Raw genomic sequence first — 17,474 nt, 5'->3', positions numbered from 1 at the left:
TAAACTTGGAACGTGTGGCACGATGTCCGCTCACTCCCTCGACGACGGAGAACGACTCGGGGAGGCGCGAGGCACCGCAGACAACGTGGGAAGGCAGTGACCACACGATGAGCCGGCGCCAACAATCGCCCGAGCTCTCTGCTGTCCCTCTGTATATCCAAAGGTGTTATTGGCCAATTAAACACATTCCTGCGGAGGGAGCTGGTAGGAACGTTGGGTTGCTCGGTCAATGGCCAGGGTCAACGGCGGCGTGGTGTATTCCGCAAATATGCCCGACTGTGAGGGCGGGCACAAGCCAGCGTGAGTAGGTTAAACGTTGAGTTTTATAAGGGCACCACGGGGTGACCAGCCCCTCCCCACCCAGCCCCATCCCTCCCACCCCCCACCCAGCCCCTCCCCACCCAACCCCTCCCCACCCACCCACCCTCCCCACCCAGCCCCTCCCTCTCCACCCAGCCCCTCCCTGCACGACGGACACAATAATCCCCTGTGGGCTGGTGTAACCAGGAGGTTCCTACTAGTACGAGTGTTTACGTGTGGGAAGAAACCGGAGCGCCCGGAGACGGGGGCAACACTCCATGCCACGCAGAGGAGACGGGTGGGGCCCACACTTTTGCTGTGCCGCCTTTCTCCCGGCGAGCCAGGGTACGGGCGCCTGCGTCGTCCGCGGGAAGCGACGTCCACGACATCTACGTGTGAACCACCAACCCTCGCTGCTGCCTCCTCCAGTGATGGATTACAGGCAGCCATGTGCATGACCCACCACCACTGCCCTATTAAATGACGTTCATTGTGGAAAAGTTTATAAACCGTACAAAGCCTACTGCTAGCTGCGAGCATATCTTACTGGAAATATATGCGCACATCGGAAACATAATGCCGACGTTAACAATAGCAATTGAAAACCGTTTGAAGAAAAACAATAATTTAACAAGACCGCACACGTACAACCCCATGTCAACCCACTGCTGGATGAAGGCCGGCCTCCCCCCACTGTGCCAGGCCGTGGGAGACTTCTGACCGTACTTCACCATGCCGGTCGGCGCGAGTCGTTGGAAGGCCAGGGAGCGTAGTGCGACTCAACAACGAACATCGCTGCACGGCACCGGTGCGGCTCAGGTTTGTACGCAGATCACCACCCGACGGGTGAAGTCACAGAGGAGAGAAAGGGGCAGGTGTGGGGTGCCTGACACCCCCGTGAAAAAAGAGGCAAAAGCGGAGGGTGGGGTGGATGGCGACGGAGGGTCCTTCGGGGACGTCACTGGCTCTTGCGCTGGCCCCCGGGCGCCTCCTGGGTGGGAGCGGAGGACCACACCTCCAGCAGCTGCTTGCAGTAGTAGAGCTGCCAGCCGTGCACCTGCACGGCGATCACCATCGCGAAGTACAGCACCGACACGGCCGAGAAGCCGAGAATGTGGCGGTAAACCTTTCCCTGCGCACGCAAAAAACGCACGCGCAAGCGGTGCTCGTTTCGCGAACGAAATTCACAGGGGGTGGCCGACACAGAGATGTGGACACACAACACACACGTCTTCAGAAGGCCCCCAAAGCAGCGGGGGGGGGGGGGCTGCGAATTTGCACAGTCACAATTCCATCCGCAACAGGAATTCCTGGCGGCACTGCCAGGAATTTCCACAAGGTGGCGGTTGCACGCCACTCAATGTCAGATTCCCATTTATACCCAGGCAGTGTGTCCTACTGCACTGTCTGGCACGAGTTCGAAACCTAACTATCATATGCATGTATATTAGTACGGTAAGGCTACCGTACGTACCCAGCTGTGCTAACAGGAGGTGTGGTGGGAGAACGACAAACTATTGACCGAAAGAAAAGACTTTTAAAGTGACGGGTTGAGTGCACCATCAGCACTTGAGTGGCAGCTTGACAAGAGATGGGAGATGGTTTGCAACGTTTCAACAGGGCTTCATTTGAAACGGACAAAGATCCACGGAAGCCAGAGCAGGTTCGGGCACTTACCCGTGGACTTACACTGGCTGCTTGAAATTTTGGGACCTTGGGCCTGTGCTCTGCATCTGCGTTTATTGGAAAATAGGATAAAATAATGTAAACAAATCAGGAGGGGTTGGACGCACCTGCTGACCTACAGGGCACTCAATGGGTTAGACCCCGCAGTATTTACAGCATCTGATCCATCTTTATACACCAAGGAGGTCTCTCTTAGACCTTCGGATCGCCTTCTACTCAGAGTAGTAAGAAATTTACAGCAACCAAATGCTGTAAACACACGTTGATTCTAAATGTGGAGAGAAAAACCGGACGACCCAGGGAAAAATCCAAGTGATCACGGGCAGAGAGACACGCAAACCCCACATATACAGCAGGCGTCAGGGTCGAGATCGAATCCACGACCTCGTGTACACCAGGCGAGGGAGTTAACATCTTGCCAACGAGGCACCCCACACTCGACCTGCCGTCGACAAACGGCTTCGGTAGTGGACGCAGGAGGGATTCGGGATGGGGATAGAGGAGACGTCAGGGTCGGGATCAAACCCACGACCTACACCGAGGTCAGCTGGCCCCGGGTTTGTCGCTCGCGAGGTTGCTTGTACTCTCCCTCCCCGTCGTCCGCGTTCCGTGCCGGGCACTTCCCCCTGGGTGCACACCCCGGGACCGGCCCAGGACACGCTGGCGGGACGATGTCGCTCGGCTGGCCTGGGAACGCCTAGGAATTCCCCAGGAAGAGCTAGAGTCTGTGTATAGTAGTGTGTAGTGTATAGTAGTAGTGTATAAGAGTATAGAGTGTATAGTAGTGTAGCGCGAGAGTCTGTCGCCAGGGAGAGGGAGGTCTGGACCGGCCTACTCAACACGCTGCCGCAGCAACCCTCACCAGGACAAGCGGACTGAGAAACGAACGAATAATAATTTAAACAATTTTAAATGATTGTCGTTACCTGCGTGTAAAGCTGCCTGGCCATTGGGAACATCTCGACGCTCCCGTAGACCAGAGGGCCCAGCGACACAAGCGACGTCATCGCCATGGCAAGGACCATGCGGTACGTGCTCCTCCTGGTCGGGTCACGGGAGGTCGCAAGGTCACGGGGAGGGGTAACGAGGGTCGTGTCAACAACAATGCGGTTACAGCATGTACACCACGCACGCGCTTGGCGACAGGGATGTGTTGTTGGAAATGCACGTTGCTCAAAAGTTTCATAAATTGGTTTTACAGGATGTGTGGCAAATAATTCACTACTCTTTGGTTTTTATTCGGTAAAGTCACGTCGGTAAAAAAATAAAATAATTTAATTTAGTTGTTTTTCATTTTTATTTAATTCTTTTACCCACGTGACTTTACCGAATAAAACCCAAGAGTATGAATTCTTGCAGTCACGAAAACTAGAAAAATTATTCACTAATTGCGTAAATCTGTCAATGTGCGTGTTGTGCGACAGATCCGGCACCATTATAGCGCACGTGGCAAACGAGCATTTCCGTGGGCTCCTAGAAACTGTGATGTTAATGATAGGTTTTGCACGTGTAATGTTTAGGGCAGGGAAATCTATGATTATAGCTGTTACCGTGGAATTCTTTACATATTGCTACTGTAATTATAACATCATGCATTTATCCAGGAAATGCAACGCCGAGTCCCAAGACTCCTTTTTCCTGTATGCAGGATGACGGCAGTGACCCGTATGCATGCATGTTGAACTTCTTTCGCACTGTACGTAGCCAACCATCGGAGGTGGGAGAATGTTCAACAGGTCCACACACGACAATCGTCATCATCCATTTGGAAAACAAATATACACATCGTTCATTTGTTTTGCCTTTGGTAAATGGCAGCATCTGCACTGCACGCATTACAGGTTGTAAAGTTGCGATGGTTAAAAGACGCATGGCCTACGGCCGATGTTGATCGAACTGCCGTTGAAGTTGAAGAACCTTCTTATGCTTTGTGCGTACTCGGAGAATGCAAGGGCCGCTGGCCACAGGACGGTGAACCCAGGGGGGGGGCCATGGTCAACAAGTCATCCCGACCAATACCATCGATGCCACCGCCATCGCTGCCCCCCTTCTGCAAGATTTTACCACTGCCGTACAATCGACATCCGATGATGGGTGGGGCGGTGACAACGGCTGAGCTGTCACTTGCCGCGGTGCTAATGCCGCGGCGAGTATTCACCGTAACGCCCGCACGTCGCATGCATCGCAGGGAACGTTAACGACCCTGCTGCGGCGAATTGAAAAAGACTGAAAAGCTCATTTCTTTTAGCACTGCCTTTCGTGTTTAGTTTGTTGTCCGTCCCCTCCCCGCGCCTCTGATTAGCACGGTTGGCTACGGATGGTGCGAAAGAGGTTCAACATACGTACGGACAAAGTGCAGGCCGCACGTGCGCACCGACGCCGCGGTCTGGCAAACTTTGGCAAGCTCGCGGGAAGAAAAATGTACCCGTCATAAAATTGCAGTCCTCAATTTTGGATCCAACGACCCTACTCCCGTTCCTCCCGGCTCCTCACCTGCGCATGGCGCTAATCGTGAGCAGCGCGGGAGCCACGCTCAGCAGGTAGGGGTACTCCCAGAGGTAGGGCCGCGCCACCAGGCTACTGGGCACGAGGCGCAGGCTGCTCACGATGACCTGCAGCAGAACGAGCGCCCACAGGACCACGTGCACGTACACGAGCATGCGCACCTCCGACTCCAGCGACGAGCTGTGGGGAGGGGGGGGTGGAAAGCGCACGCGTGTAAGAACAGACGCACACGTGCGCGGAGCTTACGCATTGCTCACTGTGACCATTTTGTAATATTCAACACGTAGGCTTTCGCGACCAATATCATCCATAATAGAAGTTTTTTTGGGTTAGATCGCGTAAATATATAAACGTGTCGTTAAAACCCGCCACCACCCGACACCGCCAATTAGTAAGGGTTGTCACGTGCGGAACGACACGCGGTACGACCCGAAAGCACACGTGCATAGTATTTATGTATGCGTAAACACACATGAGAAAGCACTCTTATGCATGCCACTAAGTGGCGGTGACGTCAGCACAGCGCTTGCGTCAGGCTAGGCGCACTCTGAGGCCACGTGAAGTGTGGAAGGATCGCTGGCAGGAGGTCACGTGACAGACCCAGGTGCCATGGGTTGACTGAGATGACTGGTCGACGCGCCACCTGTGCCCCCCACTGTGCCAACTTGCTGCACTTTTCACAACACAACAGTGCTACGGGCTGGCAACCTCCGCGGAGGTGGGGGTTATTTTGCCAGTCACGCAAACGAACACACACATGCACAACGACAGCCACTCACCACTAAGTGATGGCGACTTCACCACAGCCCTCGTGCCAGGAAAGGTGCACGTATCCCGGTTTGAACCTGGTAAACCCACTGCAAACTTGAAATACCTAGGTCATACTGATGACAAGACTATATTCTATCGTAAAAAATTCAAAACATATATTTTTAAACATTTAACACGCTTTTATTTAACTTACTCTGTGTGTTGTCGTATTCTAAAATCTTGTAACTCAATTTCAACCGTATTCCCAATGTCGTATCGACTGCAAACTTGGTATAGCTGTGTCATACTGATGACAATACTATATTCTATCATTAAACAATAAACATATATTTTAAACAATCTTTTTTACGGGTCTAATTGTCCACGCTCAACTCACGTTGCCTGTAAATCACCACGTGGTCCCTTACGTCACGGCAAGCCTCGGGGAGCCACGCCGAGGGGCGGGGGATGTGGAAAGAGGGGAGGGGCGATGGGGGAAGGGGGCAGGGGGAGGGGCAGCTCGGACAGTACATTTCATTAAAGCGTGTCTTTTTTTAAAGTATTTTTAAATATTTTTTTGTGTTCCAATTTCTACTTGCGTCTTTGATGCGCTGAATTTTTTTTTCCATTTGCTCTTGTCATTTTGTAATTCTGCTCATCCTGGTCTCTTGACATTTCCACCCGGTTAATCAAAGTGAAACTTTCAACCAAGACCGATACTCACACTGCAAAGTTGTGATCCTCTACTCTCTATCAGTGCGATGAGCATGAACCACGCGTGGTGCTTGTGTGATTTTGGAACCCATTCCCTGTCTGGCTCAATCCGCCCATGGGCCACACAATCCGCACCCAGCCACCCACCTGGTTTTGCCAGGTTCACACTGGCATAGCAGTGGATCCGTCTTGCCCTGTAAGTGCCGCCCAGACTCCTGACATGCGCCGATACACAATTGCGGCATGTGTGAGTGCAGTGTACACTGCGTACTGTAGTGCAGTTCTATACATTCGAATGATGTTCTAGAAGGGGCTAGAAAGCTGTGAACTATGTCAATGGTAATGCATGCTCTAGAAGGGCTAGAGCAACGACAAACTATCCAATAAATACCGTGAGATCCATAGCAGCCAAATACACTAATCGTATTTTGACGCGTGGGCTTCCGTGACCAATATTATGAAATAGGTTTCTTTTGATTAGATCGCGTAAGTATGTGGAGTTACTATGGGAACCTCATTTGCCAGTAAAAATATGATAATAGGTTTTTTTTATCCTTCTATCTGGCAACAAAACTGACACCTTTTTTACAAGGAGTCATGTTTGCATAGACCGCAATACCTGCAGTCATAATACAAACAAAAGACATAACTCTGATAGTTAATTCTAGATTTGAAGCTTTCGTGACTGCAAGGATTCATATTCTTAGGTTTTTTCGGTAAAGTCACGTAGGTAAAACATCAAAATTAATAAAAATAAAATAAAATAAAGATCACGACGTTTCGGAGGCAACACAAGTCTCCGTCATCAGGTGGGACCGTCACAGCCAGATTAGCTGCATCAAGTGAGGCAAGGATTCAAGATGTAATCCCTTAAAAGCGACACAGCCAACCAGTAAGGTGTGTCACGTAGACAAAACGTGGCAATTAGTGACTACTTTGCCCCCCCCCCCCTGTGCGTTGGAGAGTAAAACCACACCATTTACAATTTGAGTACCGTAAAGTTTCGCTAGCAATTACATCCCAGCATCATCGGGCGATTTTGCCAGAATTGTGAAGAGATTCATCTGATTCCGGTCTTAAGTGGAGCAAGATGACTGTGGTTATACATTCACGATAAGCACAGTTGCGGATAACTATCATACGGTGTTCTTGGTTCTTTCGGTAAAGTCACGTAGAAGGGAAGTAATAAAATAAGAAAAAGAAAACATAATAAAATAATTCTCATGACGTTTCACACCACCACGCGTGGTGGTGTTTCATTTAGACGCTGTCGCCTCGACAGACCTGGTCTTCACCTGAGGACGGCTGCTTGTGTTGTGGCCGAAACGTCGTGAGAATTATTTTATTATGTTTTATTTTTATTATTTTATTACTTCCCTTCTACGTGACTTTACCGAAAGAACCAAGAAGATGAATCCCTGCAGTCACGAAAGCTTTAAATCGAAATTTATCATACGGTGAGCTATGCCAAAAGGCCGGGTTCTGCCTACAGCAGATGTGGAGAACGTCCGGCCCGCGGGTCGTATAAGGCCCCGCGAAATCATTTGGTGTGGCCCTGCCAAGGCAACCGCAGACTGGACTCGAAATTCAATAAATCTAGGAGTAAACCTGGAAAAGCAGTTGCGAGTAGCAGCAACATCATCAACACCAGCTAACATCACACGCCTCGCAAAAGAGAAGTAGTTCCAGCCCATCACATTAGGGGTGAGTTAATTAAACGTTTGACCAAATATAACGGGCTAATTTTTAAGTTGATAATTTTGTATGGCCCGCGAATGATGTTCTAAATATCCAAATGGCCCTTGGCAGAAAAAAGGTTCCCCGCCCCTGGCCTACAGCATGCATCACTGCAGAGGTGAATAAAGCCAGGGCACCAAGACAAGCAACCCCTTAACAGATTTTTGGGATTGTTGGGGACAAGTGCTGTTAGCGAGAAGCAGCACCTCTCAAGGTCGGCACCACGGGCACATGAGGTGGTGGGTGACCAGCACCACGGCCTACCGCCTTTGTCTCCCCAGTGGCGATGTTGACACAAACGCACCAGGGTGCTCATGCGAGGCTGCGCTACGAACCCGGCGATCCGCGTTCGATCCCCGCTCATGGCCAACACCGGTGACGATTTCCTGAACCGGTCCTGGGCCTCCCGCAGGTCGACTCAGCCTCAAATGAGTACCTGGTGGGATGTGTAAACATCGCCGCTGGAGAGACAAAGGCGGTGGGCCGTGGTGCTGGCCACCCACCCCCTCGTGTGCCGTGCCTGTCTTCATAGGTGCTGCTCGCAAACAGAACTTGCCCCTACAGTCTGTTAAGGCTATACGGGGGACCTTTGTCTTTGTAACCAGGGTTTGATGTCTCACTGAGTAGTTACCGGGCTGCTGGTAAACTCGTAGCCGTAGCAACAGGTGACTAGTAACCATAGCAACAGGGACAGGTGACTAGTAACCATAGCAACAGGTGACGAGTAACCGTAGCAACAGGTGACTAGTAACCATAGCAACAGGGACAGGTGACGAGTAACCGTAGCAACAGGTGACTAGTAACCGTAGCAACAGGTGACTAGTAACCGTAGCAACAGGTGACTAGTAACCGTAGCAACAGGTGACTAGTAACCGTAGCAACAGGTGATTAGTAACCATAGCAACAGGTGACGAGTAACCGTAGCAACAGGTGGCTAGTAACCATAGCAATAGGGACAGGTGACTAGTAACCATAGCAGCAGGTTACTGGTAACCATAGCAACAGGTGACTAGTAGCCATAGCAACAAGGACAGGTGACTAGTAACCATAGCAACAGGTGATTAGTAACCATAGCAACAGGTGACTAGTAACCGCAGCAACGGGTACATGGGATGTGGTGTGTCGGGTGTGGACCAGACTCAGTTGAATGAGCTCTGTGTGTGCGAGCCAATGGAAAATGCCCGCGTGTGGCTATGATGACTATTACATAAAAATGTACTGTGCGTTGCGTTCAATGTCACAGTATGTGCATGGCATAGCCAGGAATTTGGCACATGAAATGCACTTGCACAGATATAAGCTAATGCCAACCACAGATATATTTCTAGATTTGAAGCTTTCGTGACTGCAAGGATTCATACTCTTAGGTTTTTTCGGTAAAGTCACGTAGGTAAAACATAAATAATAGAAATAATTATAGAAATAAAATAATTATAGAAATAAAATAATTATAGAAATAAAATAATAAATCACGACGTTTCGGAGGCAACACAAGTCTCCGTCATCAGGTGGGACCGTCACAGCCAGATTTACTGTCTCACTTGAACCACAGATATAGTTAGTATATGGACAGGACACACATAGAGACAGCCGTACACGTAGACATTAGTACACACAGAGATAACACACAGACAGGCACATCACATTAAGAAATACACACACAACACATACATACTGTACGTATAGAAAGCCAAAGATCCCCCGTATAACCTGAACATACTGTTGGGGAAAGTGCTGTTAGCGAGCACTTATGAAGGCCGGAACGGCACACGGAGGGGGTGGTGTGGTCAAAACCACGCCAGGCCGCCTTTGTCTCCCCAGCTACTAATTTCAGGTTGAGTCGACCTAGGGGGAGGACTAATTTTAGATATTCGTCATTGTTAGCCTTGGTCAGGAATCGAACTCAGGCCAAAGTGTTCGCAGTGCGCTAATCACTGCGCCACCGCTCCCTATACACACAATGAAACACACTGTACACTAGACGAATTTATTTTCGATAACTATCGGGACGAGTGCTGCTAGCGAGCACCCATTAAGCAGATAAACACACGCGAGAGAGACACACACACACAATGATACACACCGTAATTTATCTTCCCCGTCCGCCTTTGTCTCTCTGCGCGCTCTCTCGTTCTTGCCAGCCGTAGTCCGCGTAACTGCAGACGCCATGTCGACTTCGGGAAGACAGAGAGAGACTCAAGAAGGCAACGAAAGAGTTTTGGGGTTCAGATTGAACCGAAACGAACCGAAATCCGAGCCGAACCAAACCGGTTCGCATCCCATCACCGCCCCCCCCCCCCATCACCAACCACGTGGGAAGCCGGAACACTGCTGGGATCGATTCTTAGATTCTATTGTCACGTGTAATCGATTCCTAGGCTAACCACGAGAGGCGTAGAGAATCGAATTGGTGGTGTTGATATCGAGGAATCGTTTATCACGATTCATCCTTGTTATCTGTAGAGTATTACAGAATGAATAAAATAAAATAAATGAAAACAATTAAATTAAATCACGACGTTTCGGGCGAAACACAAGCGTCCTTTTTCAGGTGGGGACAACGTAGCGAAAGCGGTTGTGCGATTGTGCCTTCGCTTGTGTTGCGCCCTAAACGTCGTGATTTATATTTTTATTAAATCACAAATTATTTCATTTAGTTGTTTTCATTTATTTTATTTTATTTATTGTTTTACCTACGTGACTTTACCGGAAAAAAACCAAAGAGTATGAATCCTGGCAGTCACAAAAGCTTGAAATCTAGAATTATTACAGAATGATAATAGGGTTTTCCCCTCTTGCAACGTTTCAGTTTGGTGTTTTAACAATTTAACATCTATACTCTTAGGGTTTTTTTCGGTAAAGTCACGTAGGTAAAAAATAAAAATAACAAATAATAATAGAAATAAATGATAAATCACTAACATCTTAACATCTGTTTCATTGCCAGAAAGGGGAGACCCCTATTTTCATAATTTAATATAGAATATTATAACCGTGCATGGAAAGTACAATATAGGTGTGTGTGTTTAGGTGTATCTTTACAAACAACATCCAGATGACGCATAGAAGTCAACCCCATACGCTGTAACCTTATTTTTGTACAGGGAAATTGAGTTTTCAGGTCCATAAGGGCGCCTACAGCCATTTCAATACGGGCAATTTTTTTTAAAATAAGTGTCTTCTTTTTTTGTGTTTCTCCCCTTGTGATGGTGACTTTGTAGGATGAACGTTGAGTTTTATAAGGGGCACGGCGGGGTGACCAATAAGGTCTGAATTGGTCTGTAATAAGGTAGAGGGGGCACTGATAAGGAGCTGACAGCTATGATGACATGATCACGACGTTTCGGGCGCAACACAAGCGTCCTTCTTCAGGTCGGGACAACTTAGCGAAAGCACAACCACTTAAGTGTGTCGGCGGTGTGCTTGTTCTAGATTTGAAGCTTTCGTGACTGTAAGGATTCATACTCTTTGGTTTTTTCGGTAAAGTCACGTAGGTAAAACAATAATTAAAATAAATGAAAACTAAATTAAATCACAAATGATTTAAATAAAATAAATGAAAACAACTAATTTAAATCACAAATTATTTAAATAAAATAATTGAAAACAACTAAATGAAATCACAAATGATATAATTTTGTTGTTTTCATTTAATCATTTATTTTAAAAAAATATTTTATTTATTGTTTTACCTACGTGACTTTACCGAAAAAAACAAAGAGTAAGGACGCTTGTGTTACGCACAAAACGTCGTGATTTTATCTATTTTATTTTTTTACCTACGTGACTTTACCGGAAAAAAAAGAGTATGAATCCTTGCAGTCACGAAAACTTCAAAACTATAATTACGGTGACATAACTTAGTGCAACATTTGTCACGGAGCAGGGACCCATAGCGAACAGAAGTCACCTTGCCGAAAATCATCTGGCAGTTTCCCCGGCATTGATGCAAGCAATCCTGACGGCTGATGGGACACTGATTGTCATGCAGCCAGCTATGGCTACAGGGTTTGGTAGTACATGTTGTTTATGTCGTCTATTGTGAAATTTCGGTCACAGTTCCTATGATCACTGTTACATTGCTTTTATGGCTTTATTTTGGTGATTTCGAAAACGTTTTGTGGGTTGGCAATGTTTGTTTGTTGAAGTACGGGGTTAGAATGATGGATTTAATCTAAGTTTTCTTGTGGTTGTTGTTGTTGTTTGACTTGCATCCCACTGGGATTTTTGCACAGCGTTGGTGTACGGTGCTTTTTTTTCTGGAAGACTTTGCTGTTTTTTCCTGGATTTTTCTGTTTGCGCATAGTCACTTTAAGATGTTTTCTTGTTCATGTTTTTGTTTTTTGTTTGTTGCGGTTGCACCCGATTCAAGAGCCGAGTGGCTCACAGGGCTATACCTAATAAATGAAACTGAAAACCCGTCCAGAGATGTTTGTACTAAATCAATCCTGCCGACGTGATGCACCCCCTAAAAGGTTCGTGTGGCTGATGGAATGTGTAAAAAATTTTACTTAAATATGAAGGAGACGCATTGCCTGCTTATTTAGACTTTATTCTAATTCAGGAGGTAGTCTCTTTTGTTCATAGCATTACCCTTTTTCATAGCACATATAAAAAATTTAACTCCAATCAACATTCGAAGTCTGTGTATTCTAAGTAAATTTTTTTTACCCCAATAAACATTCGAAGTCTGTGTATTCTAAGTACAATTCATTGAAGTTTGATGGTGCCAATTTTGTTACAGACCTCGGTGACCAGTTGCGTTTAAGACTACACGCTTATTAGCTCCTTAATGTGTCGAGTTTTAATAACAAATAAAAACCGGCTTTGTATTTACGAAACGCGTTTGTCACCTTCCTTTACCACACGTTTGTCAGTCTGGGGCCACCGTAGCCCATACAACAGCGGAGGGCGCATCGTTCAATGGCGGTGCCGGGAAGCGATGGCTGAAGTTGGAATGCTACGACCCGGGTGGGTTTCTCCTTCGCTCTCTTCGCTTTCTCCGCGCATTCACTGCACAACTCCCCTGGGGACCCCTGTCCTCGTCGTCACGTCCGCGCGTCCCTATCTCGATGGTGTGTAACGCAAAAAGGGCTCCGAGGCCTAGCCTATTTCACAAAGCCTACGGTTGTGCCTAGTTTCTTTGCCGCCTTTGGGGCTCCAAACGGCGGCCGGGGCTGAACGATGTCCATCCTCCGTCCCGTGTTAAACCTCTTGTCAAATCAAGCAGTGATTGTACAACATTGCGGGTAGGCGACCGTCTGGTGATACACGGGCATTCGTGTGGACAGAAGTAGTTGAATTCACAGTTCACCCATTGTCCTAAATAATAACAATGTATCGTCAGCCCTTTGTCATTACAATCGTTGTCATTCAACCGCTTGAGGACGGGGCCAGAGAAGATGCGGCCCCTTAACAAGTGGCACAAAGGCGATCGTCACCACGAACCGAACTCCTTGGCCCTGAGATTTTTGCACACAGCGGTTGTTTTATTTTGGAAGATTTGCTGGTTCATCCAGGATGTTTCTGTTGCGCGTCGTCACTTTAAGATGTTCTCCGTTCATATTTTGTTTGTTGCGATTGCACCCGGCTTAAGAGCCGCATGGCTCACAGGGCTATACCAAATAAATGAAACTTGAGAGATCCATTCCCCGGTGGGCATCGCGACCACTCGCACTCCGCCTCACTGGAAGGCCTTGGATGAATCGCTGACATCGGCGTCAAACTTTAACTTCTTCCCCAGCCATACGAAGATGACGAATTCAAATGGCGTATGAAGCTCTCCTCGCGTTCCTATCGGTCATGGGGATTATTAGATTCGGCTTCACGACGCTTGTTATTGTGGCTTGAAGGAGTGGCCCAGGATCGGGTCAAATATCACTTACCACCCCGATTAGCACGGTTGGCTACTAGAAGTTTAACATGCAAACATTAGCCGTGACCCACTATCAAACTCGGTGTACAAGGTTTATAGCGCAGTGCGCGTGACATTGGTACTGAAGGCTTATCGACTGATTGATCTTAAACAATGTGTACTAAGAATACACAGACTTCGAATGTTGATTGTTCCTTTGTTGATTGTTTACTTTTATTTTTTTTATTTTTTTTACCTACGTGACTTTACCGACAAAACCTAAGAATATGAATCCTTGCAGTCACGAAAGTTTCAAATCTAGAACCTTCCATTGACGTCGGTTAATTCAGGATTCGAGTCCCAGCTGCAGCCGCTCAAGAACTTCCCATAGGAAGCCTTTAACAGCGCTCTTCCATTCGCAGCGAGGTGAACGTTTAAAGACCGGAGTGGCATTGCTCACGAAACAACAACATCGCCTGTTCGACTGTTTGACGCAGTCGTCGCCTTTGGCGGAAGACGCAATCCCAAATTCGCACAGCTCTTCTCACTTCTCGTCAATGAAATGTGCCAATTTTGTTATTCACTGCAATGTAACAGCAACAGCAATGCAATTTAATCGGATCGCAATCCTGGTTGGTGACAATTCATTGAAGTTTGATGTTGCCAACTTTGTTATTCCCTGCAATGTAACAACAACAATGCAATTGAATCGGATCGCAATCCTGGATCGTGACAATTCATTGAAGTTTGATGTTGGCAATTTTGTTACAGACCTGTGTGGCCAGTTGTGTAAAAACACGCTAAGTGGAGGACTCTGCTTTAATCGGCACTGATTTAATGCTACTGACCCCCCCCCCCCCCCGGGTTACCTTGGCTGTGTTGCGTAAAACACGGCCAGGCACTGTCACAGCGCTCTAGAAACACCTCGGCTTTGACGTATTAAAATGCTTTAACAGAGTGACATGAATAGGATTCTGCAATAACGCACCTAAGCTAACTTGACAGCGTATCATTTACTCGTGAATCGTAAAATTTGCATCACAGCGTGGCATACTTGGCTTCGGTGTGTTCTGTGACCAGTATTAGCTCCGTTCAATGGTAAATCAAATAAAAACATACATTGTCTCCCTGTAAAACGTGCATTTACAAAGCATGAGTGCATCTTAAAAAAGCAATACAGGCGAGTGTCTGCACACATTGAAATACACTACAGTAATATGAAGTTGAAATTATTATTTCTGCTTCCCTATTTCCGCAGTTGGTTGAATCATACTGGTAGGAACCTCCTGGTTACACCAGCCCACAGGGGATTATTGTGTCCGTCCGTCGTGCATCCAAAAATGGGAGGGGAGGGGTGGGGCTGGGTGGAGAGGGGAGGGTGGGGAGGGGCTGGGTGGGGTGGGGAGGGGCTGGTCACCCCGTGGGTGCCCTTATAAAACTCAACGTTTAACCTACTCACGCCGGCTTGGGCCCGCCCTCACAGTCGGGCATATTTGCGGAATACACCACGCCGCCGTTGATCCTGGCCATTGATCGAGCAACCCAACGTTCCTACCAGCTCCCTCCGCAGGAATGTGTTTATACAGCACTTTGTAATAAGGCACTTGCAAACAACACCTGGCAGAAAGCCAGGTTTGATTATCCTGGACTCATAAATCCTTGCCTAGCATATTGTGTTTATATGGTTGTGTCAAATCGAAGACAACGCCTTTGTTATGGTGAGGTGCCTTAGTTTTACTTAATTTTTTTAAAATTTCCACCTTATCTCAAGTTTCCTCTGCTTATCTACTGTACTGTTAGTGAAGAGAGGGGCTGTGTTTATCTCAAGCAAACTTAAAAAAAAACATTTCATTCCATGATCAGCTTTCCAAAACGTTCAGCTATGCCAGAGCTCCCTGATGTGATCTTGACGGTTGTGCCGCATGTCATTTAAAGTCAATTTCTGAAGACGTCACTTTCCAACAACACGCAATATCACCCTAAAACACGTGGCAGAGTTAAAACAGCACAACCACAAACGCCTGTGCCAGCTATGCTTTTCAGTAAAAGATTATTCCTGATGGACAGCAATTTCCTGTCACTTCTGCCCTGTGAATTTGTCCACTCACTCCTTCCTGTTAAAATAATCCTGTAGAGATGTGGAGAAAATTGATATTCATGCCAATGGCCCCTTCTCCATCATCATCATCATCGCCATCATTATGCATGTGCCTGAAAGGGTAACCACCTTGAGGTTGGTGATGGCATGGAAAGGCCTTCATCTAGCGATGGAAAGACAATGGCTGATGAAAATAACTATGATAGTCACAAGAGCCCGTTGAGGCTAAACTCTCTTTAGGTTAAATCCGGACTAAGCACAAACAACAAAGTTTAAAAACAACATAATAACAAAGTAACAAGTCAAGCGTAAATATACAAAACAAAAAAATCGGCATACTTTACATGGTTCAACACAACAGTCTGGCACAATTAGATCCAAAAAATATATTTTATAGCAATATAGGCTTTTGAAATATATTTCTACAGCGCTTTGACATACGTGCAGTCACATCGAGACCAATGGTTTGCTCCAGCAAGGCTTTGGTCAAGATCTGGTGGCTGCCAGGACAAAACACGAGGGGGGCGAGTGGGCTGAGAGACAGCACACGGTGTTGGTTTTCGTCTGATTGCCGCTTCGTCGATGCGGGGGGCTGTTAAGAAATTGATCCCCAAGTCGTGTTCTGGGCTGCATTCAAAAAATCACCTCCTCCTACGCTTCGTAGAAGCAAACTGGAAAAATAACAACACGTGCGTTTATTAATACACCTTTTTTGGGTACAGTAACGGCCATGCACGGTAGTACGAGCTGCTGTGTTTTCCTCGGTTGTCATGGATATTTGACCACGAGACATTCCGTTCTGAGGCACAGGCGTTGATTTATTTTAAATCCCAGGGTCTGATTTATTGTGGAACACAAGTCTTAACTCACTGGGGAGCAGTGGTTAGGACGTGGTCGTCCTATTAATCAGAGACCTGAGTTCGATAAGTGAACCGGTCTGCCCCCCCACCTCCATTTTCATAGACTTTTGTCTCCCCCCCCCCCCCCACACTTTTATCCTAATTGTGCTGTTTGTGTCACGCAGATAACAAAGCATCGCTCCTTGTTCGAGAATGGCCCTCGCTTAAAGACTTCATAGAACATCTTTCGAGTTTCCTATTTTCCACAAGAGGAGACGCCCTACTTTCCATGCATACTGTTATACAGATGTTTGGTGCATGGCAGTTAAACTAGGATTGTTTATTTTCAGAGCTGGAGTTAGTGCCAAATTAGGGGAAATGTGACAGAGATTATTGTGAAGTCATTGGTGACTCGGCTAAAAGCATCAACTTGCTACACTTGCGAACCCAGTTTAATCACAGGTTGCCAAAACTTGGATTCAAACTCAGGCTCTCAGCGGCACCGGCTCTGCGGTTTTGACCTCGGGAGTCATCCGATCTCCCCGTTCATTCGTTTTGTTTTTCAACACAACCTTGCACGTGACATTTCCGACGACGTCCCGTGTTTTATGATTGTGCAAGAACCCAGCGGCGGTGGTGGTGGTGTTGCCACCGGCGCCGGTAAACAGCAGATGTTGCAGTGTGGCCCTGTTTTCCCCACGTTGACCCACGCGACACACTTAGTGCGACGCGTGACGGCGCTGCCGCAACTGCTTGGCCGTGTTATCGGACACAGCACACGTGGCCTCCTCTCAGCTGACCATCCCGTCCAGCCGTCTGCCACCAACCACCGCCACCACCGTCGTCGGCCAGCGGAGGGGGGGGGGGTCACCGACACGAGGTTGTTTGGAAGCAGAGGCCGATGTTGAGGGAGGAGGGGGTGGAAGGAGAAGGGGTCTGTAACACGATAGGGCGTGTGGCTGGCGTGCCACGCAGATGGGGCTGCCTTCCG

At 47.6% G+C, this 17,474-nt stretch overlaps 1 protein-coding gene across 3 annotated transcripts; it reads right to left on the bottom strand.

Moving 5' to 3' along the window:
* Positions 1–443: 443 nt before the first annotated feature.
* JAGN1 (jagunal homolog 1) lies at positions 444–10,009 on the bottom strand. Of its 3 annotated transcripts, none has more exons than XM_061570522.1 (4): positions 9,776–10,009; positions 4,480–4,671; positions 2,913–3,027; positions 444–1,432 (listed from the first exon to the last, which is right to left on the bottom strand). In XM_061570522.1, exons 1-4 carry the CDS (start codon positions 9,859–9,861, stop codon positions 1,259–1,261), a joined length of 567 nt encoding a protein of 188 aa, XP_061426506.1. In that variant the 5' UTR covers positions 9,862–10,009; the 3' UTR covers positions 444–1,258. The 3 variants fall into 3 exon arrangements, with proteins under 3 accessions (XP_061426506.1, XP_061426523.1, XP_061426515.1); XM_061570539.1 differs by lacking the exon at positions 9,776–10,009 and adding an exon at positions 8,324–8,500; XM_061570531.1 differs by lacking the exon at positions 9,776–10,009 and adding an exon at positions 5,271–6,817.
* Between the last annotated feature and the right edge of the window lie 7,465 nt (positions 10,010–17,474).

The sequence above is a fragment of the Lethenteron reissneri genome, chromosome 6 (genome assembly GCF_015708825.2).
Source record: "Lethenteron reissneri isolate LAM-NWPU_2019-01 chromosome 6, ASM1570882v1, whole genome shotgun sequence".
NCBI classification, from domain to species: Eukaryota; Metazoa; Chordata; class Hyperoartia; order Petromyzontiformes; family Petromyzontidae; genus Lethenteron; species Lethenteron reissneri.
Note: the sequence above shows the minus strand (reverse complement) of the source record. Positions and strands in the feature narration are given on the sequence as shown.

Coding starts and splice junctions, on each gene's coding strand:
- JAGN1 (XM_061570522.1), bottom strand. CDS start 9,861: ATGGCGTCTGCAGTTACGCGGACTACGGCTGGCAAGAACGAGAGAGCG. Junction 3,028..4,479: donor ACGATTAGCGCCATGCGCAG/GTGAGGAGCCGG, acceptor TGACCCGACCAG/GAGGAGCACGTACCGCATGG. Junction 1,433..2,912: donor CCAGGCAGCTTTACACGCAG/GTAACGACAATC, acceptor TTGCGTGCGCAG/GGAAAGGTTTACCGCCACAT.